General features: G+C 40.9%; 1 protein-coding gene across 1 annotated transcript; it reads right to left on the bottom strand.

Moving 5' to 3' along the window:
* Window positions 1-720: 720 nt before the first annotated feature.
* On the bottom strand, window positions 721-25761 carry hcn2b (hyperpolarization activated cyclic nucleotide-gated potassium channel 2b). Its single transcript, XM_008338557.2, has 8 exons — window positions 24597-25761; window positions 23676-24099; window positions 20822-20983; window positions 14856-15074; window positions 9405-9551; window positions 8581-8821; window positions 6032-6196; window positions 721-3459 (listed from the first exon to the last, which is right to left on the bottom strand). The coding sequence occupies exons 1-8, from the start codon at window positions 25412-25414 to the stop codon at window positions 2480-2482; spliced, it is 3156 nt and encodes a 1051-aa protein (XP_008336779.1). The 5' UTR covers window positions 25415-25761; the 3' UTR covers window positions 721-2479.
* Window positions 25762-26942: the final 1181 nt, after the last annotated feature.

The following is a 26942-nucleotide window of genomic DNA, read 5'->3' as shown; positions in this document are numbered from 1 at the left end:
AACTTTTTTCTGCCATCTTTTAAAGGCAAGATGACACAGACATAAGAACCAGACTAAAATAAAAAATAAATAAATAAATAAACCAAACAAAGAAACTGTGGGAATGAAAACAAACAAACAGAAAAATAGTGTTTTGAAATCCCACAGTGTGCTTATATTTGTGTGTGTGTGTGTGTGTGATGTGGAGCGCAGTTGCCATGGTGACCATAGCTGCAGACCTTAACATTAACACGGCAATAAAAGTGTTAAAAAAATAAATGTGTTTAAAATTGAGGGAGAACAAAAAAAGAGGACAAAACTAATAAAATGACATTGGTTAAAGATACTGGATATTCAAGTTGAGTCCTCAATGGTGTCAGAAAATATAAATACAATAAATAATAAATATAACAAAAATGTAAATTCAGCCTAAAGACCTGTGGGTGGCGCTGTGCTGGGGAAAAAGTGACAATACGAGTTCTACTTTACCTATAAAGTTTAGGTAACGTCAGTACATACAACATGACATGATGCAGTTTGTTCAATATTAGAAAGTTGTTCATTTCATCCAGCTTATTCTGTTATTTGGTTTGTCTAAACTAGGCTAAAAGCTAAACACGTAGTCTGCTCCGCAAGATGAGAACTACATTTACACATAGAATAACGGCCGTGTCTGCTAGTTCATGCAATTCCAGATCCCTGCTGGACCTCCCCCCCCGGCCCCCCCCATCCCGACCTCCAGATCAACACGACACCACTTGCATATAGTGACCACCCTTCAGTTATTGCTCTGAATGAAAACCTTCACTTTAGACAACACTACTGCCGATCACGGATGGATGAGCTTTTTGCCCACGGTTATCAACCCTCCCTAGACTGTATTAGCCTTTTCCACACTATTATATGCACAGTACAGTTGTAGAATGGCGACGCAGGAGCCAATCAGCGTGAGGAGCAGAAGAGCATGCTCAATTAGCCAATAGTACACATTGTATTAGCCAATAGTATGCTGTGTAAGATCTCATCTAGTCAAGTCAAAACTCGACATGGAAGACGGCTCTGTTGACACTCGCCGATGACACGCCGCATATTTTTAAAAACTTTTTACCCTTCATAATGGCTCCCAAACATTTTTTGTACTCACTGCTATCATTGTTAGCATTTGTGGTTTTGTCAGACCAAATGTAGAGGTCAGTGAATACTTCAACAGCGTACTTTGTTGTGTGTACTTCATAACTGTTTGCTGCACAGGTTCTGGTTTAGTACGTATTTTGCAATATGTAATTGTAAAGAAAGTTCTGACTTACGTCACCGGTAGTTGTAAGTCGGGAACCCTTTGTATTTTTTTTTTTGTTCACTGCAGGACTTAAGGTTGTGTTTACGTATCACTTTTTAAAATCAAATATAAAGGTTTTTTTAAATATAATTCATAGCTGATAACTGTGTTTTTACCATAAATACTGATCTGCTTCTATCCTGTGTGGGGGAAAAAGTATTTGCTGTTCATAAGAGGCTTTGTCTCCAGGACAGTAACCAAAACCCAAAGCTCACAATTTAATCTGTGCTCCTCTATTTATTTAGTGGATTAGCCTTTAAGATTCTGGGAACGCTCTGTGACTTAATTAAAGACTAGAAAAAAACCTCCGTCTCTGTTATAAAGAAGAAGAAGAACACAAAGCCTAAAATGTGAAACCATAAAATGATAACAGAGGGGAATCTCATTACGGAGGAAGTATACTGGGGGCCAACGGGGGGGGGTTGCATATTCCACTCTCATTAAGTGCAGTAAAGGTCGAGGCCTTCTTGAATGTATGAGATAAATACTCTCTAATGTCACTGTCTGGACAATAGGTGTCTCCCTAAATGCTTTCTGTGCAGTATGTGCACTGCTCTATTTTTAGATCAACCAACGTGAGAGAAATACTGCTAAACAGCTAGAAATCAGAGGAAATGGGACTTTTAAAGAAATAAAGGTTGTTTATAATATTAAATTCTCTTCTGATATATTTGATCTGACAAGCATTTCAAAAAGTACTTCAAAACTACTTATCCTGCATTTGTGACTGAAATCAGAGGTGGTCAGAATCCGGTTGCTACGGCAGTAAAACCCCATTAAAGTGCTGACCTCTGACATCTGAGGCAGGTCCCTGATTTTCTTTTGTCCCACGTGTCCCAGGTTTTTTTTTAGGAGTTCTGTGAAAGAGCAGACCGGCCCACGTGTTCGGTACTATTTACGTGACATTACTATATGTCTAACTGTTCTGTGTCTCTGCGGCTCCAGCATCAGTAGAAACATGTTAATGCTGCAGGCCTTGTCATGGTCGTACAGTCACTGCTCACATGTCTCTGCCCTCCCCACGTTACCCACAAGTACATTCATACATTCGGAGACTAGAAACTAGAAGGTAGGGAGAAGGATCTACAGGAGAGTAAACAGAAGTCCTTTCATGTTCCGTCAGTCAAACTTTGATTCATTCACACTTGTTCTCATCAGAAATCATCACAAATTTGAGGATAGCCTGGATCTGACTTTGATGTGGTCAGGTTCAGGAAGACTCACTATGGAGTCTTTTTTGGGGCGTCCCGGATCCCCCAGACCAACTCCTAATCCCCCCAATACCAGCCCTGCTAAAGCACCATAACTCTGTCCAGACGTGGGCGCTGGTGCTACAGAGAATGCCCCCACAGACATTTGGTGGGGCAGTACTACTCCATGTGGTAGAGGGCTCCAATTTCCAGTGTCACCTGATGTGGTCTGAGTGGGTTCGATCGAACTGGAGGAGACTCGTGTAGACTTGGGTGGACTGGGGGCACCTGGCTGGACCCCTTCATGTGGCAGTGAGGGCTGAGAGGCCGACAGTGCCCTGGCGTCTTGGCTCAGACTGCCCATTTGGAAGGAATGGACGCTCCTGGGTGTGCTGGGCCGGCGTGCTGGACTGACTAGGTGCTGCTGAAACAGAGACAGTTGGGAGCCTGAGGTGGGACCTGACAGAGCACTCGGCCCATACTGGAATGACGGCCGTCCCCCGACTGCCAGTGGACTCTGGACAACTGGGCTAGGAAGGACTGGAGCAAGAGAACCAGGAGGAACTGGACCAAGGAGCTGAGACTGCAGGGGGGAGGCAGAGGCGGGGCTTGATACACCTTGGACTACCTGGAATCTCCTCACCATCCTCGGGGACTGCATGTTCCGTTCTCCCACTGAGTTCCCCTGCACTTGGGGATAAAAGTTCATGGCTACAGCTTGCTGCAGAGAGGCGATTGCTGAGTTCTGAGGCTGGGCGGATGAACCTGAAGAATAGATCCCACAATGAGGAGGAGGTGTCATGGATGCAGCTCTTGACCGTGGTGCGTCCACCTGTTGCACCATCTCCCGATCATATTTGACAATCTCCTGGATCATCTCATTCTCCCGGTTGTTAAAAACACCTGAGCTCAGGTCATGTTGAACTTTGTGCATCAGGATAGAGTTCTTCTTGCCTGAAATGACAAAACCAAGAGTCGTTTTAGAGGCCGAGGCGCTGGGCTGATGTGAATGGAGTTTGACGTCGGTGTAGATTAGATGAGAAGTGGCCTACTGTAAGTGTTGTTTGCACTTACTGAGTGCTTTTTCTAATCTTTATTGATTCCTTCTCAGCATACAGGAAACTACCAACTACCCATTTTTACTGCACCCAAATGCAGTCAACCATATCAGCAGTGAAAAAAACATGAAAAGTATTTTATCTCTTTTTCTGATTCCATTAGGGATAGCTCGATACAACTTTGTCATGTCTGATACTGATGCTGCAGATCAACATCAGTATCTGCTGATACTGATGTTGATCTGACACCTACTGACACATCTCCCATAGGAAGTCTAAATTAACATAAGACAAGATAGAAGCAAAATGCATTAGCAGTAAAAGAAATTGTTGCCTTCCCCGACCCTCCCAAACACATCTCACAGAGTTTGTGTCCGTCCACACTTTTCTGGCACGACAAAAGAAGTTTGTGTCACCGAGTGTCGAGAGTTCCACTCACTTGGTTCCTACTGCTTTCAGTGAAGAAAGATGAGCCCATTAGACACAGCTGTGTCCAAAACCCGCTGAGACCAGAATTTACGACTCCCCTACTTTTGACATAATGAACTTGAAAGGTGATGGAGGAGATAAACACAGACATTTCTCTTCTAGATTAACGGAGACGGTCTATTTTGGGAATAAAATGATGTTTTAACAAGTGAACGTCTTACTTTAAAATGTGAAGAAATTCAACCCGGGGGCACATAAAAGCAAACAGAACCTCATTATGGAGCTCCTTCTTTTATGTAGATAAGAAAGGTAGAAAATTCAAACGACGTCTGGTGCCCATTAGTGGAAGACACGTCTAACATTACTACCACAAAATCAGCCTTGGTTTAAAATTAGGACGAGAATTTCAGTAGATTCTTGGACAAAGCACATCGACAGGAAGTAGTAGTTGCAAATCATTCTGAGACTTCAAAAATAAAAGGTAGTTCAAGGGACTTATTAGGAGTCTCCTCTCGAAGATCACAAAATGAAATCAGGTTTAGTGAATTTGCCGTTAAATTCCATCTAGTAATTTTGGAATATTTACAGGAGCTATTAGACGAATTTCTTCCTTAAGTTAACTTAAGGCTTGTGGCGTTCTATGCCAACAGAAAGCAGACACAGGGCGTTTGGTTTCATATGAAGGGTGGTCATGTGACATGCTGCTGCAGAAGCAGTAGCAGCAGCAGTGCTGACCTTAAACAGCATGGTGGGGAGTGTGTGTGTGTGTGTGTGGGGGGGGGGGGGCTCCCAAGGCTCCACTAAGAGTTCTGTCTGAGCATGTTCTGAGTCGTACATGTAATACGTTCAGTTGATCTGTAAATTATTTGGCGATATTCTACAGAGGTGAACGACCTGAGATGATGGTGCTCAGCTGATCATCTCCTAGGTGACACACTAGTGCACAGGAGATCCACAGCTCCACAGATGTCTACTTAACATCATGTGTAATTGAAGGTATTGCACACATTCTTTCCCCCCAGTTCGTTCTCCCCGCTCACACCTCACACCCGTTAGCATCCGTCTTACACTACATCAAAGCCGTCAGCTGTGCACTGTTTTGACAAAGAAGTGGCGTTAATGAATGAATACATTTGCCTTCTGCCTCATTTCATCATGCGAATCACACCCTACCTGTCACTAGATTGTGGGAAGGAAATGCTAATTTTCCAAGAGATAATACTTATTTTAAAATAAAATATGACTGTTTCATACCTTTTTCTTGAGATGTAATTTAAAACTAATGGTTAAGTGTGTGGTAGTTTTCACTCTATAGGTGTTAGGTTTCATGCCAGCTTTTAATACTGTATATTCTACCTCTATTCTAATGGAAAAACTGAAGATCCAACATAGCTGTCTCCTAGAATAACAACTGACTACTTCTGGGCCAAACAAACATCTATAAAAGTGATTATCAACTGGCAGCCTGCGGGCCAAATCTGGCCCACAAAACCGTCTGATCTGGACCGTGTCTAACATTATTATTTGATGTTTATGGTCTATTAAATGTCTTTATTTATTTAATAACAGAACAGAAGACGTCTCCTATCACCTATACCACAGTCAGTGGTGGGGATAGCTGTTTGTTATTTAAGTCTCGGGTGTTGTTTTTCAGTTGCTTTAATAGTGGCGACCACTAGAGGCTATATTAGAAGTTAAGGAAAATATTCTCTTGCAAAAATAATTTCTTTTCAAATGAACTTGAATAAACATTTTGTTATCAGGTCATTGGTCAGGTGTCAAAAATCAAGGCTGAATGGACAGTCAGTTTCCACTCATAGACATTGCATGCAGTGCTTGACTAGTCCGTCCACAGTTCAACACAGAGACGACAGTGAGATCATAAATAATGGAGACTTTTTCATGACTTTTATACAGTGGGATTTAGCACAAACTCCCCTTATATTAACTGACAAAGAAGACCTATTTTTTTTAACAGTACTCGTCTAGACATAGAGCTGTGAGCAGGTCTCACAATGAATGATCCTCTGCATTCTCACCTATTCTGTCCAATCTGTCGATGGCGACCGTCTCGAAGGCCCTCCTCATCATCGGGTACTCCTCCAGCACCTCGTTGAAATTGTCAACAGACAGAGAGTACAGTCGACAGTAGGTGTCAGCTCGAACACTGGCCGTCCGTCTACCCCGGGTCAGCAGACAGATCTCTAGTTGGGAAGGGGGGGGGGGGTCGGTCAGAACAATAGAAGATTGTGTCAGAACTTCTCTGAGTGAGAATCCAGTTGTGTAGGCAGGAAAACTACTGTCCAACAGTAACTCAGTTCTTAATACTGTACATCAGAGACCAGAGAGGAAACACTTCTGACCTTCTGACAGTAACAACCAGTGTTTCCTCCAGCACTGACAGCTGTGTGAGGGGAACACTCTATATTTGGAGATGTGCTGCTAAGCTTCATTACATTCACACTTTATTTCACTACTGTATCTCTCTCCCTCCCTCAGTTCTTCTCTTCTTTATGTCCCTCTTAATCTCGGCAACTATGTCCACTCCTCTCCCCTCACCTGAACATTTTTATCTCTTCTTCTGTCTGTGAGGAAGGGAAGAAATAAAAAAACAAAACGACTAAATGCAGGGGTAGAAGCCATTCAGAACACACACAGGGACAGTACACTGGAGTGGAATAACAGCTCCACAGAAAGAGAATAGCAGGTGAAGGTCAGTTTAGCCCAACAACCAGATCTGGCAGTTGTGGTAACACTTAGCCTCAAGGTTAGCCCGTCTGAGCATTCTGGGTAGGATATTATTTCTAACCGACATCATAATAAAACAGCTTTCTGTTGACGTGCAAATAACTTACACAGATTATATAGATATCTCTAAAGTGAGTGGCTGGGTTATATAGAAGAGCAGTCTACATTAATGAGTAAATATTACAGATGTCAAAATTAATGTTAATGAATTGGTGACGATTAATCAGATCAAACTATTGGCCAGATTGTTCTCCAGTGCATATCATATTTTACACATGTTGATTAATCTAGATTGTTAATGAATGATTATTCATTTCAATAATGAACATTTGCAATTAATCATGATTAATCATGATTTTGTTTCTGCCCCCATCTAATCAAAAAATTAATTGAAAAACAAAATACTCTATTGACAGCCCCGGTTAATATGATAAAATGTTTTAGGTTGAGCTCCAGTGACATTATTTGTTTTAATATCTTTAGTTGAGACTGAAGTGTGATTATAAACACATGTATCCACCCAGATTACACAGAGCAGTCGTGTTTCACTCAGATGTTCTTTTACCCCTGTGTTCTGTTTACTCGTTCTGTTTGTGGTTAAAGCACAGTCTGTGTGATGCTGTAACAGGCTAACTAACAGTGCTAATGCTACAGCTCTCTACATGCTGAATTAACAACAACACAACTGTGCCTACAACGTCGTTTTATGAACTCTCTCTCGGGAATGTCCTGTTGCTTTTGTTCTACATAACTTCCTGTCGGCTTTCCCAACAGGAAGTTATGCAGAACATGAGCCTTAAACACGCTTAGTTGTTGGAAAAACAAACAACTGAGTTGGAATTTGGAGTCTAGGTTTAATGCCAACTAAACACTACCTGAAATAATGAAAAAAAGAGTCGTTATGTTTTAAAAAAAAAAGAAGAAATGAAATAACTTGAACTCTTGAATTAACTTTTTGTCCCTTTTTCAAATGTCTTTACCAGACATTTGTCCTAAAAACCCACACTGCTGTTGTTGTTCTGCTGCTGCTCCAGTTCAAGTCCACAGCCTTGGACGGACACGCAGCCATAATTCCCTCCCAGGTGGTACAGGCGGCTGCCAACAGTCTGTGCTTGACATCAGCGGTGGCCCTGTGCTCGCCGTTCTGCTGAGCTAATTAGCTGTTATTAATTGGCTGTGTGTTCATGTGTTCATGTGTTCACATCTCCTGGAGCTTCCTGGACCGCTGAACATCAGCATTACTGCCAGCCATGGGTGCTGGACGGCAGAAAAAGCACAACCCCAGAAGTGTGTGTGTGTGTGTGTGTGTGTGTGTGTGTTTGGTAAAAGTGGGACATAAGCAGCTGTGAGGCAAACACTGAGAATAAACTGTATATCGCAGTCATATTTTTCTTTTTTTTAATGAGTATTTAAAGAATACTTTGTAGTATTTACTGAAAATATTAGTCCTTTTATTTGTCCCACACTGGGAAAATTCACACAGGCTGCCACTGGAGGCGCCATTGAGAATGTGGTTCTTTCAGGAATTGAACTGAAAACCTTCCTTGTGTATGGTAAACGTGTAAAGCAGTTGTGATAACTGTTAGACTATAGAACCACTAAACAAGAAAATACACAGGGTGCTCAACAGGAGGCTCCAAGTATGTGGTTCCTCTGTGTCCTTCTGTGGTTAAGATGGGCAGGCTAGCTAACCGCTACACTAGGGAATCACTAAAACGAGGAGTTATCATTTGTGTTGTGTATTACATGTTGTACTTGTATTACTGTGGTACTTGTATTACTGTGGTACTTGTAAAACCTGCCTGGAGTTTAATGTTAAGAGTCGGAGACAGTCACAAACCTCCAAAATAGGAGCCGTCCAGTAGCTTCATGCCACTGTTTCCTTTGGTCAGCACACTGACCACCCCGTGCTGGATGAAGTACATCTTCTTGCCGATGGTTCCCTCTCTGATGATGTAATCTCTGGGCTGGAAGACTTCAAATCTCAGTTTCGTTAGCATGCCAGTCACAAAGTTCGGATCGGCATTGGCAAAAAGTGGCATGGACGCCACCAGCTTGCGACAGTTGAAGTTGACTATTTCCTGAAAGAGACGTTAGATGGTTTGTTGGTGTTTGTATTTAAAAGAGGGAACGCTCTTATGAATCCAATCAGGTCCAGTCATGGCCCTGGGGGCATATGTCATTTGGCTGAATTCAGTTAACATTTGAATCAAATTCTGTATCTAGTGACTTACTTTTTCGTAGTATTTAAGAAAATATATCCGTGTACACCACTGAAGGAGAGTTCACTAATAATTCCCTGCTCTTTTGCAGTACCCTGTGACACAGCTTGTCTGAAATACTCTCATTATTTTTCCACTTTACTTTCATCTACTGATTTAAGCTCCAGGAGAACACCATTCACTGTGAACTGTAAAGAAAACTGCTGGACACATGAGAAGTCTGTAAAGTCACTGGTAGAATCACTTCAAAAACAGCTGCTGCTGCTGCTGTTGTTTCACCCTGACGTATTTATCAGCCACGAGGAGCTGCAGACAACTTTTTCCGATACCTAATAAATAAGTGAACCTAGAAACTATTTTTAACAAGTAAGCTTCGATTTACTGCAGTTCTTATATTCAGAGGGGACTTGTGTGAGTGAACACGTTACGGTGGCTGTCATACCTCGCGCAGAGGCTCATTAAGCTCCTCCAGGATGCTCTCCTCATCAAACATCTTGCCCTGGTATCGATGCTCATAGTAGTCGTGGATTTTCTGTCGGAAGTCGGCCGGCAGCTTGTGGAAAGACATGTATTGCTCCACTTGTTTGTACTTAAGGAGGGAAGGAAGAGAAAACTAGTCATTATAAAGAGACAAAAAAACTCACAAACCATGTGTGGTCAAATATTTACACCAAAACAGTAAACACAAACTCAGTGAGTCCCGTAGTAAAAAATAGTGTTTACTTTCTGTTTACTGTCTTTGGTGTGTAATTATTGAGATGCGTAGCTCTGTCAACACGACGATCCACTGACCCAGTTATACCTTCAGACTGGGAGAATAAAACTGTCATGAGGCTGTGGAGGCAACAGGAGAACTTTGTAATTCCCCGGAGGATCCCTCACACTGTGTTCTTCTTAGAAAAGAACATTTCTTTTTTCTTTTTTAAACCCAAACAAATATTGTTTCCTTTGTTACTTTGAGGCTCTCTGTGGGGAAAACACATTTCTTTCTGAAATACATAAACAAAGTCTACATAAAGGCTGTGAAGACACTGGTAAATAATTAAATGACGCCGATGTTCCCCTGATACTATTCTAGGAAAGGAGGATGTTTGTTATTCATGCTGGAATTAATAAATAAATGAGTACAAAGCTGAAGTAAAAACATTGGCTCCAGCTGTTTGTTTGCTCAGTGGAGCGTCACACTGAAGTCATTCACACCTGTATCAGCCATGTCTGTCTGCTTCTACCTCACCCTGAAAGTTCTTGTCTGTCCCTCAGCCTATAACTCTTCCATTCATCTCTGGATTTCCTTAGAAAAAAAAAAAAATCCAAAAATCGATGCACTGCAGGATGCAGTAGACACTATGGGCTATGGACACATTGACTCATTACAGTAAACACACATCATCTGCACTCCCTTCACTTCACTTATTTATTAAGATATGTTCATTTTGTGTATTTTAGCGTATCCCATTCGTGGCAAAGTAAATAAACTCTCTTGAGCATGCATGCTAACAACTTCCCACTATTCAGCCTGTCAGGAACAATCCAGACGCAGCTGACTTCCACACTATTTTACCCACTTAATCAACATGGGAATAAACTGGGAGGCTCAGATTAAATGTTTCCTGCTCTGGGATTCAGAGTGTGACAGTTTCAATTAAACCTGAATGACATCTCTCTCCATCTTGCTCTTCCTCTGCCTCTCTCTCTCTTGCTCTCTCTCCTGTTTGTCTCTCTCTCTCTGACTGTTAAAGAGCTGAATTCTACTGAACTGAGATGGTCGTGCACATTCAGATTTTGTAGCGGTGTGTGCATTTGTGCATCTTCTAGGTTTTTTAGAAGATGCACAAATGCACAGGTTTAATTTTTAGGTTTGATTTATTTTGCAATTATGAGGTTAAATCCCAATCTTGTTCAGTAGTTGCCAAATTGATGTTCTTTCAACATGTGTTGTAGCATTTTGCCCAGAAATACATCTTTCACTTCTTAAAATAAATACAGCCTAATACAAAATACAAACCTCATTATCAGAAAAGTAGAAATAAAAAAAAAAAAGCTAACATATTTGTAGTATTTCTTGACAATTTCAGCACTTTGGATTTCTTTTTTCTTTCTCTCAATCATGGTTTCCACCCTGTAGATTCTTTTTTTTTTTTTGCAAGGTCAAACTTCAACATTACAGCCAGGAAATAACCGTGGACTTTTATCCAAAAGCTGAATTTTAAAACGTAACAAATCCAATTTATTTCCCTTTTTGCCAGTAAGCTGTCACTTATCACGGATGTTTCTGTAGAACCTTAAGCCCTCAGTTTGAGCCTTGTGCACATGATGCATGGCTGCCACACAGGCAAGAGAGAAATTGAATTGGTCTTCTTGTTAATAGCTGTGTCAGGATGTGACAAGCCTCATAGTCTGTGTCTCTCTGTGCACGGGAACTTTTCAGTGTATAAAATCCTAGTTGACATTGGCAGCAGCGGAAGCTTCACTCTAGGACTGAGAAGCAGGAGCAGGAAAATAAATACAGGCAAACAAAGACGCACTGGCACACTCTGGGCTGGATGACGTCTGATTTTATGTCTTGTATTAAATTATGAATGACTCCAGAGTGGAGACAAGAGAAATGCATGTCTTCTACAGTGTCAAATACGATGTGAAATGGCTTGGTTTCTGGGATATGCTTCACTTTCTCCTACTACTACCAGTACTACTGTACTAAGCTATGAATATCTGCCTCTTCAAACACATCTTATTTTGGGATGGAGTGTACTTATGACATACAGCAGGATAGAAATATATGTGTATTTCTGTAAATGTATACATAAGTATACATTGTAAATATTTTGTAAAAGTTATTTAAATTCCCATAGTTTTGTGTTAACACTATAATTCAAGTCAATAATACCAATAATAATAATAATAATAATGTAGTTCATTAAATGTTGTGGCCTTCATGAAGCAAAAGGTGCAAAAGAACGACCTATTACATTTTATCTGGTTATTTTCATTATTAGAGCGACAACATTAAAGACATGAAAAAACTCAAACCCTGTTTTAAAAGTTGAACATTTTCTTCTAATTCATGAAAAACAATTTAACAACACAATAAAGTACGTTATTGTGTTTTACCACGTCATCTCTCTTCAAATTATATTTAAGATGGGTTGTATTTAAATGTTTTATTGAAAGACTACCTAGTCTTTTCCAAGGCTAGGCACGGCTAAGCTAAACATGCTAACACCACAATAAAGTAGGAAATGATTATTCTCCACTAACATTTCACATTAGTCAGTGTTTATGCTGTGTTTAACCACTCAGTGGACAGACACAGGTTATTCAGACCCATTCTACGAGCATTTATTTGTCACAGTGTTGGCTGTGCAAGCATTTTATTTCAAAGAGAGAGCCTCTGCCTGAGAGCAGTTTGTGGGGAATGTTTCATAATTACTTTTTGTATATGCCTTGAATTGAAGGAACTCCAAATCAGCCGAAAAATTTTGCAGCCGCTGCATCTCCACTCTGTTATAATTGTAGCTGAATGATGAATGAGAATAAGGACTGTGCCGTGTCAGTTCATTCTTAATGACGACGGGAGCGTTTGAATTCCCAATACAAAGCACTGCATGAACAGCAGGGACTTTTCATAAATAACAAACTCAGAATCTTTCTTACAAACTGAAATATTGACTGATCTGACTACAGCAAATCACTCTTCTGTCAGTATTCTACAAAAATGATTAGGTCTCTTCCTCGCAGCAGATTCTCATTCTTGGCTCTCCTTCACACAGACTTATTTAGATCCTGCACATATTTCTGTGATAATCATATCTGTGAATGAGGGCGGGTCTAACTTCTTGGCTATCTTGCACTGATGTGAAGTCATGGACTATCATTGATGGAATAACTGAGCCTTGGATGGATCTTCCTTTTATACCTAGTCTTGTGTCCCAGTTAACACGGTAACTAATAACTAGTAATAACTAGCATGGGAAGAGCAGCATCTTTTCTGGCAAAGTGCTCCGTCAGGACAGGGTACTTATCAGTGAAGGCTCAGACATCACCTGCCCCTCCTGTCGCAGCTACTCGGACACTGTGTCCTACTGCTGTTCAGGGGACAGGAGACAGTTGTTACATAATGACTGATCTGTGGTGTCCACTGGCAGATGGTGAACTGCCCCACAGTCAACTTTGGAGTGAAAAGTGAGGGGACAAGTGGCTTCAGTATGTACAGTATGTCAGTTCACAAAGACGACATACTGGATGTAGAAATATTCTACATCTAATATACTCTAAGGACATGTTTTTGACGTTAAACACCAAAATAATACTGCAGTACTTTGTGTAATAAAAGTAAAAGCTCAATGGTGATACTGAGATGCTCCTCGACTGTTTCACCAACCACCAGCGTGTCCTTTTTCACTCCATCCATTAATCTTCTCTATGGTCTCCCCTTTGTTCCTCCAGCCTCGCTGCCTCATCTCCGACATCCTGTGTCCGATGTTTCCACTATCTCTCCTCGGCACGTGTTCAACTCATCTCCTCACCTCTCTGACTCTCGTCTCCAAACTGCTCAACCTCAGCCGTGTCTTTGATCCACTCATTTCTAATCCTGTCCATCCCGGTCACTCCACCGATGAAACCCAGCATTTTAGCTCAACCTCCTTCCTTTAAGACAGCAGTGCAGTTTCTATAACCTCATACTGTAGCGCAGGCCTATCAAACATATGGCCCGCGGGCCCAAACTGGCTCACTAGGGCGTATAGTACGGCCCACTTGTTGAATTTTGAAAATGAACAAATACACAAACAATACACAAACACTTATATTATAATTTTTTTTTGTAAAATCATATTTCATTAAATATGAATAAATAATAATAAGTATTGAATAAACTTGTGCTTCTTTGCAGGAAAACAAAGGGGAGAAACATGGACTTGTTATCTCGAGGTGATTATGTTATGATTGTACTGGTCCGGCCCACTGGACGGTGTCACGAGCCTCATGACGAGAATCTGTTTTCATTGTAGCGTGCTCCAACCCAGAGCTCTTTCTGTCTGATAGTCCTGCTGCAGACGACAGGCTGGTACTGTCCAATTCACTGTTAATGATCAACAAATGCTCCTGGAGACAGGGGTGGAATGGGGGTCGCATCTGTTATGTTCCAGCCGAGCAGGAAGCTGCCACTGTGATGTCAGTGTTTCACTGTTGTGCATCACGAGACGGAAAGGAGAGCAGCAGCAGGAAGTGATGCCTCCAGACATCACATACTGTACAGTAGCTGTCAAAGTATAGCCACCAGTAACTGACACAAAACAGAGACTCCAGTTACCCAATCTCTGAGCCTCTGTATATTCACAGCAGAGATGAGAGAGCTGTTCTTACTGCGACACCCTGTGAACTCGTTCCAAATTTGGTATGGGTGTCAGGCCAGAACAGACAAAGTATAAATTTAGCAATCTGGCAGAAAGAAATACACCGGTGTAAAATAGTTGTTAAAGTATGATCAAGTCAAGTTGCTATAAACTGCATTCTAGTCACAGAGGTATTACACTCCAAATTTAATTTTAGGTCAACTCCGTGCTGAGGATTGCTGATTATTACCAAATACACACTACATACAGTACAAACAGTACAGTAAGTGACAGAAGACAGTAAGTCTTCCCCCGGGATATCTGGTCTGCCTTAAACTCGACATCGTCATTGATGTTTAATTATATCCCTACCCAGAGAATAAGTCAAAATAAAATATTGTATTTCTTTAACACCCACAATCAGATGTAAACAGAAAAACGTCTATGCGCTGAAAAAATATTTTTATAATTCAGAGTTTTGTATCCACTTGTGTGTCCCAAACCACAAAGACAATTCTGCATAACATGTGTGGAACAATTGCATGACACATATGACTTACCTTTTCTTGATACTGCCGTCTTGACGAGTCCAAAGACTGAATGAGTGCGGTAGCGTGGCCTATGAACATGGCGTAGCAGGTGGCTCCTACTATCATACTTAGCATGGTTAGCCAAATGTCCGACATGCTCTCCGGGGCTTGTCTTCCATATCCGATGCAAAGCATGTGGCTCATGGCCTTAAAGAGGGCAAAGGAGTACAGCTCACTCCACGAGTCGTTCTGCAGGAAATGAGAACGAGGGAGAACAAAGATGGAATTTCATTTTTAGAACCAAAGTGATGCATGCAGGCGAGATAGAAAAATTCATCTTTGGAATGAAATGAAGTGACATCTCAATAAAGATACAGTATTTAATCATGTGACCGACTTTTGATGCGCTTTCATTAACCCAACAATGGAGGCCTTTATTACTGTATCTACAGTTTATGGAGGACACGATAAAATGTGGTTCAACTTTAATGAGACTCTGGATGGTTCCTAGTTTGATCAATGTATAAAATGATCAAACCATCTTTTCTCACTCAGCTCCTAACTTTTACTTTAATGCTGCTATCATTTTGCATCGTGTCTACATCTGTGTAGGTCTCTGTGTCTGGTGGCAGACTTTGGGTGGAGAGCCCTTATCATCATCACAAAGCTGTGTTTTTCTTGTCTCGACGAAGCCCAAGATGAGTGGAGGAGAAGTGTTAATGAGGAGCCTGTGCAGCTGACTGCTTTACTCCGTCTATGATTGGTGCTCAAACACTCAGTCAACTCCAATTTTTCCATGTTGGGGTCATTAAAACCTCATCCACAGGCACTGTGCAGCCCTACAAGCTGCTCTTGAACAGGTGTGATTCATACACACACAATCCAGGATGTTTCTGGGTTTTTTTCTCTCTCTGTTAAGAGACATTCTCGGCCACTGACCGACTCGTCAGGCTCCCCTTAAGATTTGCAATAAACCCAAGGACATTTGCTTTTAATTTGTGATTCAAATTAGGTAGGTTCGCTGTGCAGAGGGAAGGTGAGATTTTCAAATAATGAATAGCTAGAATCTCACTAAGAACTGGACTTGTTTTTGTACTGTCTATAGTTTGCCATCAGTGGAAAATATTTTATCATATTTTAAAAAAAAAGTTATATATTCATAACTGTCTTTGTCGCTGCGGCCACTGTCTTACTCTCAAAGAAACCCTGACAAAACTTTCATCAACCCTCAGGTGCTGAACAGACCAGCAACCAATCACTTACTGCCGCATACTATCTACTGTATAAAAGGTTAAAAAAAATAATAATGAAGGAACAGTTAATGTTTTAAATTAGTGCATATTTCAATTCTGGTCTACACGGAATGGGACGTCAGGAGGTTGCTGTGTAATGAGGGTGATTAAACCATTACTTGATCCAGCCCCTAATATCTGCATATTATATCTTTACTATTTAGAAAAAGGATTCATCTGTTTAGAATTCATCGCAGTAGGAGACTCAGAGATGCAGTTCCTCCGGCGGCCACAACTTGTTTTCATCAAAGGTTCCAGCATCTTCACTGAGACGCAGCTGTACATTTAGGTCTGCTCTCAGTGTGCCTTCATGTGCATCCAATATGCCTTAAAGACGTTGCAATCTGTGTCCAACAGTTCTGACATGGCTGGGGTAGGTGTGTGATATATGTCGGTTTTCTCTCCCTCATATACAGTATATACATACAGTCAGCCAGACAAGGTGGTGGACACACCGAGACAGTTCAACTGACCAAATTAGGGTCAGTTGAAATGCCTTGCGAAGCTGGGATCTGCTCCCCCCACAGGCCTGCTCTACTTGTCAGGTAGTGGATGGCAAAGGTCAACTTGGCCGCATCAAAGTTTAATGTAGAAGAACCTGGAGGAAACGAGTTGGAGTCGTTGGTCAGGAACAGGATGTACTTCTTGGGATCTCACTCACAGAGCTGTGTGTGTCCCACTCAGACCAAAGGGTCAGAATACTGGAATACTGGCTAATGATTCTGACTGGTCCATAAGATGGACCTAGGACCATTGATGTGCGGTTGATGTCGTCTGCTGAAGCTGCTTGTACATAAGCTGCAACTCATGGTCTGGTTTTCAGGAATTCTATGAAAACTTTGTGTGATCCTGTGGTGAAATGGTGGGTGCTGGGTTCACAACCAGCCAGATGGTTCTGTAATGGTTCTATTTGGGGTCCAAATGCAGTTCAAGAAATTGTGGTTGTAGATTGCAGAAGTCCTTTAATGATGAAAAAGTTACATCTATATACAAGGCTCAAACAACAACCACCAAAGACCAATGAAAACCAAGTCCAACAGGTCAGAGAACAACTCGTAGCCACAAAACAGAAGTCAAGATAGAATATACTGTAGACGAGTAGGTAGGTCAGAAAACAGGAAGGTTCTGAGATTCACCCTAACCCTAGTAGAATCCTGAGGAGATAAAAAAATGTGTTGAAAAGAGAGGCTTTTATTATGGATGATTCGTGACGAGACGCAGCTGGAACGACAGGTGAGGAGGATTAAGCTGCAGAGATGAAGAGTGGCCTGCAGACTGATTGCAGCGAGAGGTGAACAGAATGGTTGCGAGTCAAATTTGGAGCAGATTGTGACAGCAGCTTTTGATTGTCTGTAGCTAAACAACCAATCCCAGTGATCTGTTTCTGACAGAAGGCCTCGCAGATTTATTCATCATCTACCGCTTGATCTGATCCCCAGCAGTCATCGGGTGAGGGTAAACCCTGGACAGTCCATCACAGAGACAAACAACCATTCAAAGTCACACTCATACCTATGGTCATCTTAGAGTGTCCAGAAAACCTTGAACCCAATCTACATTTGAACATTGAGAGGAAACCGGACACAAACAGGAGGAAATAAACTCAATACAAAAAGAATCAGGTTTAAACAGCAGGATGTCGTAGCACATGGCTTGTAGCAAAGATTTTAAATATTAAATCTGTCATAAAAAAAAACACCTTATAGTGAATCCTCTAAAAATGCCACGATGAGCGAGTGATGTCACACAGACTGACGGTTCCTTGTCTTTGTATAATCACAGCAATCATCACACTTGTTGATTGCAATTTTAATATTTTACTGAAAAGCTGTTTACAGAACCCTACATTCAGAAAAACATGTGGGGCTAAAAATGACACAGCAACTTTTCTTCTCAGAACGGGGTTGGTTTCAGAGGGCCGACTTGGCCCACAGAGACAGCAGCTGTACTTGGACTGTCTGTTTATAGCCTCAACCTTAAACCAGGCTTTTCAATAGAAATCAATTATTCATTAACAACATATCAATCAGTTGTATGTATATGCAATACATAAATCATGAAACACGTCCTTTCTGTTCTTTATCGAACCAGTCCATACACGTGAACACTCTGGAGACACAGCAACACCTTCAGGCAATCTGAATAAATGAAAGACTCAGTCGTGTTTCCTGCACTACTGAAATACATTTTTATAACTGAAGAGCCTGGCGGCTGATGTGGTCAGTCGCGGTCACAACACTCACATGCCAACACTTGGACACAGTTATCATACAGTCAATGACAAGAGCAGCTTATCTGTAACTATGGCATTCTTGAGTGGGGGGGTTAGCACTACAGGAAGTACTCACCTCACTACTGACATGAAGTAAAAGTAACATACTGTATATCTATATATGTATATATAGGCGTTGCACAATTTCACAACTTGAAAGTCTACTCTATTGTAATGAAAGTCAACTATTCGCTGACGACATCATCATTTTTTAGTATTTAAATAATTGGAGGAAGACGGTATCTTTTGCCAAAATCTGTATTTGATGAAATCGTACACCTTATGATCTAACACAAAACAACAAGTATACCATTCACAGTGCACAATGCTTCCATATGTGGCTCATCTAAGCTAACTGCTAGTTAATTACGTTGCTGGTGGTATGAAATAATGCGCTGTTACAGCCCCATGGGTGAGTGTTGTTGTGGCGAGGGATTTCCACGTTCAATAAAAATCCACATGATTCCGGCACGGTTTCTTTCATAATTAATGCCCATTCACTAGTAGACATAAATGCATAGCTCCTCAAAAACACCAGGCACTTTTGCAGATACCTGGTGTAGCCATTCAAATAACAGTGGGTGTGACAGAAGCTGGACTAAAATAAAAAAATAAACATTCCATCACGCACATAGTTGCTCTTCACACTATTAATAATTTTAAAGTGTTTTTTTCAGCTGATGTGTGCATCATAGGGACGGTAGAGATCATCTGCTGTCGTCATCATGGAAAAGTTACAGATAATGTGCTTGAAGGAGTGACGGATAATTTTATCAAGAAGAAAGGAAGAAAAAAACAAGGAAGGATTGCAATATATATATATAGCAATTGTATTTTAATATATACATATATACATGTACATATATATATATATATACATATAAACATATATACAAACATATAGACATATATACATACATATATATATATATGTACCCACTGTAGTGTATGCCTTGGGGACACAAACAAAGTGGACTAACTGTAATCGAGTCATTGTTTCTATTTTAAGGTGAACTGTACGTGGACGTATGGTGGATGATGAAAAACAAGGGCGGAGTGAGGCTTAGTTCATGTCCAGCACTGCTGCAGCAGCCAGTCAGCCTGAAGTGGAGCACGAGCAGGAACATCACTTAAAGATGGCCGTTTATTTAAAGCTACTCTAAAAGGATTCCCGACAGTGGTAACACCAAGACGTACAGTACATATCAGAAGCCGTGCCCTTAGAGGGTCTCTCTCTCTCTCTCTCTCTCTCTCTCTCTCAGAAGTGTGTTCTGGCCTCTACTACAGAGTTTTGCAAACACTTTCACGACTTCAGAGGAGAGGAGAGTGACAGAAACAAATATGGTCAGAGACGGAAGACATGGAATTTGAGAAAAGCAACAGTGACGTCCCCTAGGGTCAGTGGGTGTGAGATCCATCTGTTCCTGGGGATCACACACACACACACACCCAGAAAGCACATTTACACACACTCCAGTACACTACAGCACTGTGTCACAGGACACGGTGTTATCAGGGAACTATTTTAGAAGCTTTGGATTTCACAGATCTGTCCAAATTAGAAAGTTCATTCACAGCATGTGAGAGTTTCCTGACGGCAGCACTTCCTGTCTCAGTCAGGAGTCTAACAAGTGGAGAAGGTGCTGAACTAACTTCAACAACACCCAACTTTGAGAAGGAGGTTAAGTAAAAAGTAAGAACCAAATCAGCACTTTTCAGCAATCACTCAAATGCAATTCCCTCATTCATTGCCCTTTTTTGTTTCCATTCTTCTGACAGTTAACTAAAGCTACATTCTGTGTGGATTTTAACAGTCTACTCCTATCATGGCTAATTAACATATGTATGATTCCGAGGCCTTAACGAGTCATGAGAAATCAAATGTTGGCGCTGAACTATTCTGCATTTGCATATGTCTATCATGAATAATTTAAAATGCCTCTCTAGTGTCTCTTGTGGTGGAATTAGTATAGCCCTCCCAAACTGTTAGCGTTTTTTTAAAGACTGACTGACCTTTCTCTGTGCAGACATAAAGCTGCTGTACGTGTGTGGAATACAGAGAGGACCACAGAATATGATACAGAGTGACATACGTTCACATCACTGTGTGTCAATGAAAGATCTATGGCTGTCAGACCTGTGGTGTGTGATCTTAAAGAAGACAGGCTCTTGTTGTTTCTCCTGTAAACACCTCTTGGGTTTAACTAGCGACAGTTTAATTGGGGCCATTGTTGTGCAAGCATGTGTAGAAACTCAGCGTTTAATTAACTCCGTTCCTCGTCTGCGTGTTACTCAGCCGTGTCTCCTTGGAGGATTTGATAGGACAGCACAGGGGCTGTGCTCATTGGTCTATCTTTTTTGTTTACACTTTTGAAAGTGATTGTTTAACTTTAACCCCCAGAGAATGAAAACCCACTGACGGGTTAGCTTACCACCATCTTATTGAGGGAAACCCAGCAGTCGGATGGAAAGTCCTGCAGCATGGGAACGAGGAACTGGAGACAGCCATCCCAGTGACACAGCAGCAGCATCATTCCAATCAGGTTAATTATTCGCATCACAGCGCTGGCCAGGTCATAGGTCATGTGAAAAATCTGTCCGAAGGAGAGAAGGAGAGAAGAGCAAACGGAGGATTAAAGCTATAAAAAAAAATAAAAAAATTCTGTTTGTTTTTTCAGATGCTACCAGCATGACGTTTGTCCTACATGTGAAGGAGGCCAGGTTCTGCATGTCCCTGAACACTTTGAAGAGATGCCTCGCTTGTACAGACGGGTCAGAACGTCCACTGGCTCAGACCGTCACCTCAGAGGCCCCGCTCCTTATCTTACTTTAGTGTCATCATAATGTTGCTCTTCTACAGTAAGTAACACAACAAGGTAAAAGCCAAAGATCTTCTTTCTACAGGTCCCTACCATGGCTTTTGGCCTTTGCTCATTCAGGAAAGCAGAAAGGGAAATCACCCAGCGGGGTCCCGCTCTGTGATTAGGAAGCCCCATCATGATTGATGAGGCTCCAGGACTAATGCTTCCCCCGGAACCAGAACAGCATCTGGCCATGAATCTCTGTCAGACCAATATCTGGGTCAAAACACACAACGTAGACACAGCCCAAAACTACAGCCTAAAATGGATTTATTTAATGGAACAGCAGACGGCCAATCTACAACTAAAAATAAACATCTTTGTACAGAGATTGTACCTGGGACTTAAAGGTAAATAAGAACTTTGTGGCAGCTGAACTGTCGCCCTGAGGCAAAAACACGATGACCAGGAAACAGCACCCCCTTTCTCACATCAATCACACCCCACTTCACCTGTTTGTGGACTCATTTGAAATGGATAAAGACTGTGAATCCTCATAGACGTAGATGTTGCACTACAATGTACTACCACACCTTCAGATGATTTTTTTTTTTAATTTTTGTGAAGACTTTTTCAGAGTGTTAGAATAGCATATTATTGTTTTCATTGGTGAATATACATATAAGTATATTTTTCCTGAACCTTAAGCATAAAAAGGTCATTGCTGTTTATTTTAAGACAAATTAATGCATTTTTAATCATTTTAGAGAAACTGTTATTTATTAATTTTTCAGAATCATATATGTATAGTATATCAATGTGATTAATTGTTGATGTACTGAAAAGGTATATTTTTTCCTGATTTTTTTTTAGGTTTTTTTAATTGCAATTTGAGGCCTTTGAGATTTTACATTTTTTGCATTTTTTGAAAAATGTCATGCTAGTAAGGTTTGTGGGTCAACCTCTCACACCTCAAAATATGATTTTTTTATAAGATTTCATGCTTCATGTGTCAAGCCAGGAAACCATGTTTCCCAGTTTATATAGTTTTAGTTAAGGTTATTTTCTTAAAAATATTCTTTAAATTTACATAACATAGTTAAAGAAATATAAACAACCCCTCAGATTTCAGTGTAAGAAGAATCCTGCCAGTGAAAGCTTTTATTTCCTGGGAAATAACTTTGTTATTTTCCATCGTCTTTGCTAATGAGCACAAATTATTTTCTAATAAATACTGCATTGCTCTGCTGGCTCACAGGGAGGAAATTATTCAGGTGTCAAGGTAATTGCCATACCACATGGTACCACATGGTACCACATGGTACCACATTGTACGATGATATTTATTAATTATGTTCTTAATTTGCTCGCTGAGCAAACCAGGTGCACTGTTCCAGAACAAGATTTGATTCCATTCAGCATGATCATTTTCATCTACGGGAAGACATCAAGGATTGTCAGTGGTGATGCTGATATATCACTTGGTTACATTTATAATATTATATATTCTGTAGAATATGTAATATTTATTTTATTGAATTTCACAGTTGTTTTACAGAAATTGAGAAAATATTAACAGTATTATTTTATTCTGATATTATGAATTTAAGAAGTAATGGTTTTTTTCAGTTACTTCAGTGTTATTTCACTTCCGACATGAAATAATCGATTTCTGTACTTTTATGGAATTTTCTAGTTCTGTTTTTTATGAAAAATCTGCAAAACAAACAGGTGAAATTCTGTTAAACACCAATACCGTCTGTGAGCCAGTGAGTGTCAGTGAGGGACTCCACTCTCCCAGTTGCTCATGGACAAATGGATGGGTGGATTAATGGATAGAAGGATGTTTGGGTGGCTGCTGTCTTCCATTTAGGTGTGTCATTCTTTGACACTGGTGAAATGCCCTTTCTACAAAGTGGAAATGAAGGGAACTGGTGTAGAGAGATTGCACTTCCTGTTTGGTGTAGTCTGAGTTTCCTCTTGGATTAGACACAGAAGCAGATGTTTGGTTTTCATGAAATATATACTTACCCAGTGGTTCTCCAACTTTTTCTACTCTGTTCCACCTGAGAAAACATTGATCTCTCTGAGTACCACCATGATGACCAACATTAGAATATAGCAGCAGAGGCCTTCACTGTTAGCTTCCACCACAGGAGAGATGTTCAGGTTTAAATGTTGTATTAATTGTGCATGGTATGTTTCAGATTTATTCAGTTGAAAATGTAAATGTGAAAATAGGAATTCACCCTGCGTACCACTAGAGGGTGCTCCTGTACCACTGGTGGTATGCGTACCACAGTTTGAGAACCACTGTACTAACCTACAGGATGATAGATATGGAATGTTACTTGCACGTGTATGTTCCAATGACTCTGGTAAGTATAACTACTGACTCTCATATTAAATACACAACTTATAACATGAGCTCTTTCTTTTGCACTGAAGGGCTACATTCAGAATCATCAGCTGAAAGTGTGCCTACCTCCTCCCACTGGTGGATGTAGCGAATAAGTCTGGACAGCCTCAGGAGACGCAGCAGACTGAGGATCTTGGTGAACCGGACGATGCGGAGCGCCCGTGCTGTTTTGTACACCTCGGAGTCGATCCCTTTCTCCACGATGAGAAATATGTAATCCACAGGTATAGAGGAGACGAAGTCCACCACGAACCAACTCTTCAGGTACTTCTCCTTGATCTTTTTAGGGTCCAGGATAATCTCGGTGTTGTCCTCAAACACAATACCTGTCCTGAAGTTGAGAACCAGATCTATGAGAAAGAAGGTATCAGAGAAGACGTTGAAGATGATCCAGGGCGTGGTTGTCTCGTCCTTGAAGAAGGTGATGCCAACAGGGATGATGATCAGGTTGCCCACCATGAACATCAACATGGTGAAGTCCCAGTAGAACCTGACACAGAGCAGCAGTTTGTTATGGTGGCAACATAAGTTCAAAGATCCAGAGGAAATAGAAACTATCCACAGGACACTCAAATAATGTGAAATTTAAAAAAAAAAAAAAAAAATCACATTTTTATCTAACATTATTATTTGATTTTTATTTTAGAATCCAGTAGTGGGCCAGAGACGGCCCACAAGCCACCAGTTGATGATCACTGCAATCAAAGATCAAGTAAAATAAGTATGAGAAAAGAAAAATCCAGGAAGTGTTTAGTGTATTTATACTCTGGGCACAATGTTGTGATGCATTTTATGACAGACGCTGCGGGCCGTAGGAAAGATTTACCATGGGCTGCAATCAGCCCTCGGGCCAGACGTTGAGCATGCGGGAACTAAATGTTTATTATTTAATTTATAAATAATTATTTCCTTTACATTTCTCCCTCTAGTGGTCACCTGCTACTACTACTATTGTGACAACAACCGGACTGTGGCTGTGACCCTCACCTGAAATCGCTGTACGGATGAATGATCCAGTTTCCTGCCGACTTTACTCGCTCTTGCTCCTTTTCCACTGCCTTCTGGCTGCCAAACATGCGCAAGGAGAACTTGTTAACTCCAGGCTGGAGCATGGAGCTGAACTGCCTCTGCATGTAAGTTTGATTGCCCCGGGGATCTCCATCATCCGGTGCTATTTGAGAGCCCTCCTCAGCTTTAGTGAACGCTACAGAACTTCTGGACTGCTGACTCGGTGTCTGACCTTTACTACCTGGGCCACTGGAGAAGGCAACTCTGGAGTCCCTTTTCTCTGTGGCCGATGCTGTCTTGACCTCGCCCCCCTGCCCCTGGGTTAGGGACCCCTGTGGAGTGATAGAGCCGTCCATGCTCGCAGCCTGCCCCTTGTCTTCCGCTGCCGCTACTCCATCCGTCTGCTTCTCCTGCCTTGGGATGAGGGAGGAGAGGCTCCCTGAACTGGTCGGGTCCCTTCTACAATCTCCGTTTTTGTTGCATATCATTCCGATGACCGTCACTGTCGCGTCCACACCTGAGACCTGGTTCTCTGCTCTCCTGTGGTCTGACTCTGAGCTGCTCTCTCCGCCGCTGGCAGCATCCCTGTGGCGAAGCGGAGAGGAGACACTCTGAGGTGTGGACTCCTCGTCTGGCCACAACCACTGCTCACGGTTGAGGGAGTTTCTGCGGGCAACGCAAGCTCCGCCTCCTGGCAAACGTTTCTTTATCTTCGCTCCCTCCATGTCCCCGTGGTCCTGTGGAGGGGGCTCCTGGAAACCTGGTTCCTCGCCATCGTCTCTTCTGTCAACCAGCATTGTCAGTACAAAGTGAACCGAGGAAGGGCCTGGGGGGTGGAATGGGTGGTCAGAGAAGCATCCCCACACCCTGTGTCCACCAAACCAGTGGTTTAGAACACATTGATTGACCAATCAACACTCTGAGGACTCAGTCAGTTGATTAAATGATTCAAGTCAGGTGTACTGCTGCCAGGTGGGAACAAAAACATGCAGCAACAGCGACCCTTTGTGGAACTAACCGGTAACCTCTGATATAAAGTAAGTAAAGGTTCAAAGTTAGTATAGGCGAAAGTGGACATCCTCAGGGATATTAAAATATATAAAATAAAATAAATAAGTATAAAATACAAACATAGACACAAAACACAAGTTGTCATTCTTTTACTAAACCAATATATATATTTAAATGTCAGTTATTTAAAGGTGTTGTTATTATTAGCAGTTTGAGAATTGATCTTTGAACACTTTGTTTGAATTTAAATTATTATTCATTTATATATACACAAATATTTCTGTTGATATGAATTAGTTAAATATTATATTATGTATAATATTAATATGTTTTTATTTTCACGAGGTTCTTTTGTCTTGGAAATTGTCTTTATTTCAATATAGTTGAGGAGAGGGAACTACAAATAAGCAACGTTATCGTCAGAATCTCCTTCTACAGTCAAGGTAAACTCCCCAGTGGTTAACGGGCGCCATCGTGTGGTATAAGCTGCACATTGCAACCTACAGCACATTGACATCTGACAGAGGAACATAAAAACATTGAAAAAACGGTGACAAAAGGTCGTTATTTTGTGATATAAATATGAATTAAATATATTGACTATATTGCTAGAATATGTATTCCCCCATTTTTTTCCCCCAGGTTTTAAATTCTAATTCAATATAAAAACTCAGTTTAGTAAAAAATGTTTTGTTCATTTGGCAGATATATATATATATATATGTATATATATATTTATATATATATACATATATATATATATACACACACACAATTGTATCTGTTTCGGCCGTAAGCTGTTGTCGTTGTATGTTCTACTATCCTACATTGCACAACTTTGCTTGAGGTCAAGGGTTTTTCTACAGCCTCTTATCTGGCTTACACAAATGTAAATGAAGCAACTAAGTTTGCATAATAAAACCAAGAACTAGAGTTTTTTTAAAGGAACTGAATAAGAAACTTAAACAAACTTAAATAATAAAAAAGAATGACTCAGAGTGGAATCAAAAATAATAATTATAGTTTGGTCATTTACCAGTGTTACTTATCAGGGTATTAAACAAAAAGTAATTCAATTTGTGAAATGTGGGAGGCAAACTAAAAATGTTGAACAAGTCAAATTCTAGGAAGTTACTCAACTAGCAGGTTAACTGGTGACTGGTTTTAGTGAATCATTGGAAATACTGTAACAGCAAACAACAACAGCTCCTTCATTGCAAATTTGTGGTTAAATGCAAGTCTTTTGATCTTTTCAGCAAAGTAGAGAATTGAAGTGAGATCAACTAACACTCCTAAGTGTGTATTTTTGAAGTA

The sequence above is a fragment of the Cynoglossus semilaevis genome, chromosome 2 (assembly GCF_000523025.1).
Source record: "Cynoglossus semilaevis isolate Cse_v1.0 chromosome 2, Cse_v1.0, whole genome shotgun sequence".
NCBI lineage: Eukaryota > Metazoa > Chordata > Actinopteri > Pleuronectiformes > Cynoglossidae > Cynoglossus > Cynoglossus semilaevis.
The sequence above is the reverse complement of the archived record's forward strand: the minus strand, read 5'-3'. Positions and strand labels throughout refer to the sequence as shown.

What these genes read in the sequence shown, in the direction of transcription:
- hcn2b (XM_008338557.2), bottom strand. Translation starts at nt 25,414, where the DNA reads ATGCTGGTTGACAGAAGAGACGATGGCGAGGAACCAGGTTTCCAGGAG. An exon ending in ACATCCACCAGTGGGAGGAG is followed by an intron (nt 20,984 to 23,675) that starts GTAGGCACACTT and finishes TCCTTCGGACAG; the next exon opens with ATTTTTCACATGACCTATGA. An exon ending in TTTCCCTCAATAAGATGGTG is followed by an intron (nt 15,075 to 20,821) that starts GTAAGCTAACCC and finishes CATTTCCTGCAG; the next exon opens with AACGACTCGTGGAGTGAGCT.